General features: G+C 46.1%; 1 protein-coding gene across 1 annotated transcript in view; it reads left to right on the top strand.

The window, feature by feature from the left end:
- The first annotated feature begins 2,353 nt into the window (after positions 1-2,353).
- The window catches only part of LOC111962521 (voltage-dependent calcium channel subunit alpha-2/delta-1-like), an 81,254-nt gene continuing 73,865 nt past the window's right edge, over positions 2,354-9,742 (top strand). Inside the window, 1 exon segment of the mRNA XM_070439783.1 lies at positions 2,354-2,398. Coding sequence (XP_070295884.1) covers positions 2,354-2,398 — 45 coding nt within the window.

Raw genomic sequence — 9,742 nt, forward strand, 5'->3', positions numbered from 1 at the left:
TAAATAAAGGTGTAAAAAAAAAAAAACGTTGTCCAAAAATACCGATTTCCGATTCTTATGAAAACTTGAAATCGGTCCTACTTAATCGGCCATTCCGATTAATCAGTCGACCTCTATTGTGTGTGTGTGCGTGTGTTCATGGTGTGTGTGCGCGCACGTGCGTGTGTGCGTACGTGCGTGCGTATGTGTGCGTGTGCACGCGCGTGTATGTGTGTGTGTGTATGTGCTCTAGTAATGAGCAGAGATGTAATATGATCAGAGTTTTCTGTCTCGAAATTAAATCAAATCAAATCAGATTTTATTGGTCACATCCAAAATGGGATGTGATGGGATGTATAGACATTATGGACAGCATATGGATAGAAGATGTAGTATATCTGAAGAATACGTAGGATAGAATAGTACATGTACAGCAATAGTTGAATAGGATAGGCCTTGACTAGAATACACTATATACATATGAAGTGGGTAAAACAGTATGTAAACATTATTAAAGTGACCAGTGATTCCTTGTCTATGTACATAGGGCAGCAGCCTATAGTCTGGGTAGCCATGTAATCAGCTGTTCAGGAGTCTTATGGCTTGGGGGTGGAAGCTGTTTAGAAGCCTCTTGGGTCTAGACTTGGCGCTCCGGTACCACTTTCCCTGGTAGCAGGGAGAACAGTCTATGACTTGGGTGGCTGGAGTCTTTGACAATTTTTAGTGCCTTCCTCTGACACCGCCTGGTATAGAGGTCCTGGATGGCAGGAAGCTGGCCAGTGATGTACTGGGCCGTACGCACTACCCTCTGTAGTGCATTGCGGTCGGGAGGCTGAGCAGTTGCCATACCAGAGCAGTGATGCAACCATGATGTGGTGTACTTCTCAATGGTGCAGCTGTAGAACCATTTGAGGATCTGAGGACCTATGCCAAATCTTTTCAGTCTCCTGAGGGGAATAGTTTTTTTTGTTGTGCCTCTTCACGACTGTCTTGGTGTGGCTTGGACACCAAGACAGTGGTGGGGGGGGGGGGGGGTTAGAAGGATTACTTTATCCTATCTTAGGATACTCTAAAGAGGTGGGTTTCAGGTGTCTCCGGAAGGTGGTGATTGACTCCGCTGACCTGGCGTCGTGAGGGAGTTTGTTCCACCATTGGGGTGCCAGAGCAGCGAACAGTTTTGACTGGGCTGAGCGGGAACTGTACTTCCTCAGAGGTAGGGAGCGCGAGCAGGCCAGAGGTGGATGAACGCAGTGCCCTTGTTTGGGTGTAGGGCCTGATCAGAGCCTGAAGGTACGGAGGGCCGTTCCCCTCACAGCTCTGTAGGCAAGCACCATGGTCTTGTAGGCGATGCGAGCTTCAACTGGAAGCCAGTGGAGAGAGCGGAGGAGGGGGTGACGTGAGAGAACTTGGGAAGTGTTGAACACCAGACGGGCTGCGGCGTTCTGGATGAGTTGTAGGGGTTTAATGGCACAGGCAGGGAGCCAACCAACAGCGAGTTGCAGTAATCCAGACGGGAGATGACAAGTGCCTGGATTAGGACCTGCGCCGCTTCCTGTGTGAGACAGGGTCGTACTCTGCGAATGTTGTAGAGCATGGAACCTACAGGAACGGTGTCACCGCCTTGATGTTAGTTGAGAACGACAGGGTGTTGTCCAGGATCACGCCAAGGTTCTTAGCACTCTGGGAGGAGGACACAATGGAGTTGTTCAACCGTGATGGCGAGATCATGAACGGGCAGTCCTTCCCGGGAGGAAGAGCAGCTCCGTCTTGCCGAGGTTCAGCTTTGAGGTGGTGGATCCAGTCATCCACATTGATATGTCTGCCAGACATGCAGGAGATGCGATTTCGCCACCTGGTTATCAGAAGGGGGAAGGAGAAGATGAATTTGTGTGTCGTCTGCATAGCAATGATAGGAGAGACCATGTGAGGATATGGCAGAGCCAAGTGATTGGTGTATAGCGAGAATAGGAGAGGGCCTAAGAAACAGAGCCCTGGGGGACACCAGTGGTGAGGTAGCACGTGGTGCGGAGACAGATCTCGCCACGCCACCTGGTGGATGACGACGACCTGTCAGGTAGGACGCAATCCAAGCGTGGGCCGCGCCGGAGAGTATGCCAACTGGGAGGGGTGGAGAGGAGGATCTGATGGTTCACAGTATCAAAGGCAGCCGATAGGTCTAGAAGGATAGAGCAGAGGAGAGAGAGTTAGCTTTAGCGGTGCGGACGCGCTCCGTGACACAGGAAGAAGAGCAGTCCTCAGTTGAATGACTAGTCTTGAAACCTGACTGATTTGATCAGAAAGGTCATTCTGAGAGAGATAGCAGGAGAGCTGGCCAAGGACGGCACGTTCAAAAAGTTTTGGAAGAAAAACGAATATGTTTGCAAGCCCTTCCACATCCGACGAGCGTCGGAGCCGAGTGGTACGTACGTATTCGATCTTTAGTTGCCTGTATTGACTCTTTGCCTGTTTGATGGTTCGTCGGACGGCATAGCGGGATTTCTTATAAGCTCCCGGGTTAGAGTCCTGCTCCTTGAAAGCGGCAGCTCTGCTTTTTAGCTTGACGCGAATGTTGCCTGTAATCCATGGCTTCTGGTTGGGGTATGTACGTACAGTCACTGTGGGGACGACGTCCACGATGCACTTATCGTTAAAGCCAGTGACTGATGTGGTTTACTCCTCAATGCCATTGGAAGAATCCCGGAACATATTGCAGTTTGTGCTAGCAAGGCCTACTACTGTTGTGTCGTCTACAAACTTGATGATTTATTTGGAGGTGTGCATGGCCACGCAGTTATGGGTGAACAGGGAGTACAGGAAGGGGTTGAGCATGTACCATTGTGTTTCCCTGAAGCCCTCTCTCTCTATCCTCAGCTCTATTTACATCAACAGCTGCCAAGGGCTTTCAAGCAAGAGTAGCCTCATCTAACCATTCATCCAGGTGAACATAGCTACTAGACTTTCAATCGCTATGGATGGTCGATGAGGCAATCAAACATAAACTGGAATCTTCTGGTTTCAGATACCTCCTGTAAGAATATTTTAAGATAATTACACAACGCAGAGGACGAAAGGTCAAGAGAGGACGAAAGGTCAAGAGAGGACTAAAGGTCAAGAGAGGACTAAAGGTCAAGAGAGGACTAAAGGTCAAGAGAACTAAAGATCAATGAAAAGTGTTTGTTCTGTAATAGGGAATTAATGAGCAATGGGTCAGAGACATGGGAGGAATTTGTCTATATAGTGAGCCTGAAATAGGATACTTGTTATTTGGCCATTGGCCCAGTTTTACTGCAAGGAATTATAATTGGTCAACCACAGGCTATGGTTGGGTTATAAAACTACTGTAATGAACATGAGGGGAGACAGAGCTGGTTTCATGCGCAGGGCGCAGCAGGTGTTTATTGCAAAGGACCACAGGAGGAGGCAGGTAGCTGGGTCCAGGGGCAGGCAGAAGGTCAAACACAGGGGGTCCAAAAGGGCAACAGTACATGCAGGGAAAAGGCTAGTAAAGTAGTCTGGGAGATCAGGCAATAGGTTGATAACAGGAAATCCGATAGGCTAAAGTACTCTCTTGACCATGCAGGGAATAGGCAAAAGGCGTCGTTAGTGAGGCAGGAAAAAACTATCAGAGGAAAAATATAGCTCTGAAAGCCRTGTCACAAAACAAACAATACCTCACAGTGATGGGATGGGGGAACTGAACTAAATAGTGTGTGATAATGACATACAGGTGTGTGAACAGGTGATTAGAATTCAGGTGATTGGGATCTGGAAAGTGAGCTGCGTTCAGGGGATCTAGGTGTTTGAGAGTGTGAGCTGGGAAGTGGGCTGGAAAGTGAGCTGCGTTCAGGGGATCTAGGTGTTTGAGAGTGTGAGCTGGAAAGTGGGCTGGAAAGTGAGCTGCGGTCAGGGGATCTAGTTGTGGAGAGTGTGAGCTGGAAAGTGGCTGGAAAAGTGAGCTGCGTTCAGGGGATCTAGGTGTTTGAGAGTGTGAAGCTGAAAGTGGGCTGGAGAAGTGAGCTGCGTTCAGATCTAGCGTGTGAGAGTGTGAGCTGGAAAGTGGAACTTGGAAAGTGAGCTGCGTTCAGGGGATCTAGGGTTTGAGAGATGTGAGCTTGGAAAGTACTGGAAAGTGAGCTGCGTTCAGGGGATCTAGGTTTGAGAGTGTTAGAGCTGGAAAGTGGAACTGGAAAGTGAGCTGCGTTCAGGGGATCTAGGGTGTTTGGAGAGTGTAGCTGGAAAGTGGACTGGAAAGTGAGCTGCGTTCAGGGGATCTAGGTGTTTGAGAGTGTGAGCTGGAAAGTGGACTGGAAAGTGAGCTGCGTTCAGGGAATCTACGTGTTTGAGGGTGTGGGTTGGAAGCAGACGTTACAACTACAACCTGTCCTTTGTTCTGTGGAGAGAATCACTGGAGAGTGTCACTGAGGATAGGGGAGAACGAACATCTGCCTCTCAGCATAACATCTAGGATTTTTCCTCTTTGAATAAACTATTTTTCTCCCCGTGATTTGTTTTGGGGTCTGTGTTATTGAAGAGTAACATCAACTGCTAACACTCCCACAGCCATTGGACTCTTGAGCCTTGAGAAAGGTACCGTACCACTAATGTTTAACGGATTCGCCAAAGCAGTTTGAGACAGGGCCATTAACTATTTAGAGCATGTTGTTTGGGTGGAGATGAGAGAGGCAGTTTGAGAATAATTGATTTCATATTATGGATATTGACAGTAGTATGATTTTCATGATCATACTCATAAAGATTAGCATATATGTGTAATCAGTGAGTGTTTGTAAACGCTGGGCTGGGACTCTGTGTGTGTAGCTATAGGGTTACTGGTTTGGCCTTTGTGAAAGGCCATGTGGAAGAGCACAGAAATCCCCAGGGCAATATTAATGTTGTAAATACCTCTTCCCACCTCGTGTGTGTGTGTGTTGTGTGTGTGTGTGTGTGTCAGAGCTGAATTGGGTAATTTGCATTCTCTACCTGACCTACCTTCCTTGCACAGCCAACAGAGACACCACTGGACATCTCTTTTACTCTCTCTCTCGCTTTCTCTGTCTCTCTCCTTTCCTTTCTTAGTATCTTATTGTGTATTTTCTATTCTTTGTGTCTCTCTCGTCTTTGAAATAATCCCTCCCTCTCTCTCTATGTGATCTGATTGAAGCCATTTGTTTTTCTTTAGTAATCTCAGTGTGGGTGGTTTGTTGTCACACCTCATGTCATCACATTGTATTGTTCCTCCTTTTCTTCCTTCTTTTGACACATATAATTACACTGTTCTCTCAGTTCAATCTATCTGATGATGTGGCCTATGTATACAGTACCAGTCAAAAGTTTGAACACACCTAAATAAAGGGTTTTTCTTTATTTGTACTATTTCTACATGGTAGAGTAATAGTGAAGACATCCAAACAAAACAAATAACACATATGGAATCATGTATTAACCAAAAAAGTGTTAAACCAATCTGAAAAAGTGTGTGCGAGCAAGGAGGCCTACAAACCTGACTCAGTTACAACCAGCTCTGTCAGGCGGAATGGGCCAAAATTCACCCAACTTATTGTGGGAAGCTTGTGGAAGGCTACCTGGAACCTTTGACCCAAGTTAAACAATTTAAACGCAATGCTACCAAATACTAATTGAGTGTATGTAAACTTCAGACCCACTGGGAATGTGATGAAAAAAATAAAAGCTGAAATAAGTCATTCTCTGTCACGACTTCCGCCGAGGTTGGTCTCTCTCCTTGTTCGGGTGGCGTTCGGCAGTCGACGTCACCGACCTTCTAGCCATCACCGATCCACTTTTCATTTTCCATTTGTTTTGTCTTTGTCTTACGCACCTGGTTTCAATCCCCCAATGACTTGTTCATTATTTAACTCTCTGTTCCCCCATTGTTGTTTGTGAGTGATTGTTTGTTTGTAATACGGTCCGTTATTGTGGGCTCGATTTAATGTGTTGTATCTGTGAATATTTGAGTAAATTCCGTTTATTACTCATATCTGCTGTCCTGCGCCTGACTCCTCTACACCAGCTACACACTGGCACTATTACATTCTCTCTACTATTATTCTGACATTTCACATTCTTAAAATAAAGTGGTGATCCTAACTGGCCTAAGACAGGGCATTTTTACTATGATTAAATGTCAGGAATTGTGAAAAACTGACTTTAAATGTATTTTGCTAAGGTGTATGTAAACTTCCGACTTCAACTGTATATATAAAGAGAGAGAGGGAGTCATACATCAGTATTCACTGATATCTGTTCATGCATGGTAATCTCTGGGTTCGGATATTAGATGTGCAACCAAGTGATTCTGCAAGCTACTGTATAATGCTCAATGACTGTAAGTGTTTTTTGTTTTTTGAAGAATTCTACAAATGCTGTAGATGTTAATGCCATTTGGATCCTGATTGAGGGGTATATCTGTCTAGTGGTTTGTCTATGTATGTGGTCAGGCATGGTGACACAGCCCCACGCCCCTCACTTCATGTTATTTGTCTGCTATTACTCCTGGTTCTGAGGGAAGGGAATAGCGGACCCTTGATGCTCAACAAACAAGATCTTTTTTCTTCTCTATATATATCTTTCTCTTTTCACTTCCTCTCTATATCGCAGCATTCTCTGTCTATAAATATCTGGCTTGGACCAGCAGAGTGACAGCTATGACTCGTAGGCAGTGGAGAAATATCCCTCTGTGGGATTGCTGGTTGGAGATGTTGTCCAGGTAGCCAGTGCTGTACTGTCAACAAGCTCTCACATTATCACTGCAGAATTAGACATTCATCCATGTTCTCCAAAGGTCATATTTCAAAGTTGCTCCAAACATCTAATGTCTACGTGTTTTTGATGCTCCTGCTGCTCTATATTGTTMCATTTCTCCAAACATCACATTTCGAAGTTAAGGGTTAAGTTTGGGCATTCATTCTGAATGGTTAAGGTAAGGGTTAAGTTTGGGCATTCATTCTGAATGGTTAAGGTAAGGGTTAAGTTTGGGCATTCATTCTGAATGTTAAGGTAAGGGTTTAAGTGTGGGGCATTCATTGAATGGTTAAGGTAAGGTGTAAGTTTGGGCATTCATTTCTGATGGTTAAGGTAAGGGTTTAAGTTTGGGCATTCATTCTGAATGGTTAAGGTAATGGTTAAGTTTGGGACATTCATTCTGAATGGTTAAGGTAAGGGTTAAGTTTGGGCATTCATTCTGAATGGTTAAGGTAAGGGTTTAAGTTTGGGCATTCATTCTGAATGGTTAAGGTAAGGCTATGGTTTGGGATATGGTTTAAAACCCCCTGCCCTTAAAGTAGGTCAATAGACTTCTCATTGGTTTTCACATCTAGTGTATGTCAGCATGTGGTAACTATTTTAATAATCCTAAAATTCTGTTTCTTTCACTGAGACCTGACTGTCATCTCTCCTAACCCCTGACCCCAACCTCTACCCCGGTGAGGTCATGCCCTGTTGGACTGTTATAGTGGGGGTCTATCATAGCTACCTCTGATGGAGATGGAGGGATATTCTCTCCTCTACACTCCTCTGGCATCATCATCCATCTACAATCCTTAAAACACAATACAAAACAGGAAACATGTTTCATCCTTCCAATAATTCGATTGGTTTGAACCGCAGTGCCTGCCCACAAGCTATGTTAGCCAATCGAGCCAAAAGCCTAGTATTCCATGCTCCAGCAAGGCTTATTACATGTGGTTCATTACAGATACTCCCATAGACACATTTACCTCTGCACATTTTGATCAAATCAACGTTTTAGCCTGTTGACACTGGTGCTCCTTATCGAGAGGTGGATATCCGGTGTTGTTATGGAGACGCAGACAGTAGTTAGCTCAGTAATCTAATCAAAGCTCTGTAGCGTGATGCGCTGTATGTGACGTTTAGCGTGTTTAATTCTGGTGTTGTTGTTCTCCTCTCAGGATGGGCTGATAACCCTCTGAGCTCCTGTCTGTTAGAGAGAGAGACAGAGAGAGAGAGCAGAGAGGACAGACAGACAGAGAGACAGACGGGGAGGGAGGGAGAGCGGGGAGAGACAGACAGACAGATGGGGAGGGAGGGAGAGCGGGGGAGAGACACAGACAGACAGACAGACAGAACTGAGAGAGACAGACGGGGAGGGAGGGAGAACGGGGGAGAGAGAGAGAGACAGACAGACAGACAGAACAGACACGACCAGACAGACAGACAGACAGACAGACAGACAGACAGATAGACAGACGGGGAAGGACGGAGAGCGGGGGAGAGAGACAGACAGACAGACAGATAGATAGATAGACAGACAGACAGACAGACTGAGACAGACGGGGAGGGAGGGAGAGCAGGGGAGAGAGACAGACAGACAGACAGACGGGGAGGGAGGGAGGGAGAGCGGGGGAGAGAGAAAGGAGGTGTAATTAGATCTCCCCGTCTCCCCCCTCCTTCCCTCTAGGGGAGAGGAGCCTCGTCGAAACCCTGTCATGAATTTTTAACGCTTCTCTCGATCTGCACTCTCAGGAGATGTGTGACTGTGTGTGTGCTCTGACTGTAGCTTTATTGTTGATCATAGCTCATTCAGCCATATTACTGGCTCTGTATTTGTCTGTATTTTGTATTACCAAGATCTTGTGATGTATAAAACCTTAATTTGACCTGATGTCATTGATCTTGTCCTTACACATCACATAGACACAGTCCTGGTGATCTAGTATGAAGGGAGGAGATGGATGGGAGGTCTGAATGGAGGGAGACATAGTTGTACACTGTGTATTCACACATATGTATGTGTGTATTTGTGCCGGTGTCGGGAGTTCTGTGTTTTTATAGCTCCTCACAGCTTGTACAGAGGAGGTGGAAACAGAACCATGTGTAGAACTCAGCCTAGGCCTTCATGAGAGCAGGGTGGGTTGGTAGGAGAGGGGGTGTTTTTACTGCTGCAACTAATTGTTATAGTCTTACTTTTCTAATTCGGAGCGTGACAGTGTTTCCCTTTTCCTGGACACACACAGGTACATTTTAATCWTACACCTATGTCAGAGTAAACGCAGACGCAGACACACACACAACCCTAACACCATGTCATTCCACAGACGCATCGTGTCCATAGCAACTTACAGTTACACACGCACCTAGCAGTTGTGTCATTTGGCAGATGCTAACATACTGTATCTATTATATACTAACTAGGGTGCTGGTCGTTGACTTGGGGCTGACAGGAGACCTTATGCGTGGCAGGTGGGTGTAGTTTAGGCCCACAGACTGGAACACCACACCTCATACTGGGACACCCTCTCAGCAATGATCACTTTACCCACCATCACCCTATTGCAGTTAGTCTGGACTGTCTGGAGGGTTGGAGTTATCAACTCCTCAACTCTTACACCACATGCACTCTACATTTCTATATCTCCCTCTCCCTCCCTCTCCCCCTCCCTCTCCCCCTCTATCTCTCTCCCTCTCTCTCTCTCTCTCTCTCCCTCTCCCTCTCCCTCTCTCTCTGTATCATGTTGTGGAGTTTAAATAAAGGTGATCTGTGTCTTGGCATGGCCACCGTCATACAGTAGCTGTAGGCAGAGATTACATTACCCACTTGTGTGAGTGTGTCAGAGCGAGTGGGGAGGTCACTGTCGTTATATCCTCTGGTATTTTACTTTGATTGACAGCTCTTCAGATAGTAATCCCTCCCTCTTGACTTTCTGCTATGAGCCGAGACACACACACACACACACACCCTCTTGACTTTCTGCTATGAGCCGAGACACACACACACACACACACACAC

This window comes from Salvelinus sp. IW2-2015, linkage group LG4q.1:29, assembly GCF_002910315.2.
Source record: "Salvelinus sp. IW2-2015 linkage group LG4q.1:29, ASM291031v2, whole genome shotgun sequence".
NCBI classification, from domain to species: domain Eukaryota; kingdom Metazoa; phylum Chordata; class Actinopteri; order Salmoniformes; family Salmonidae; genus Salvelinus; species Salvelinus sp. IW2-2015.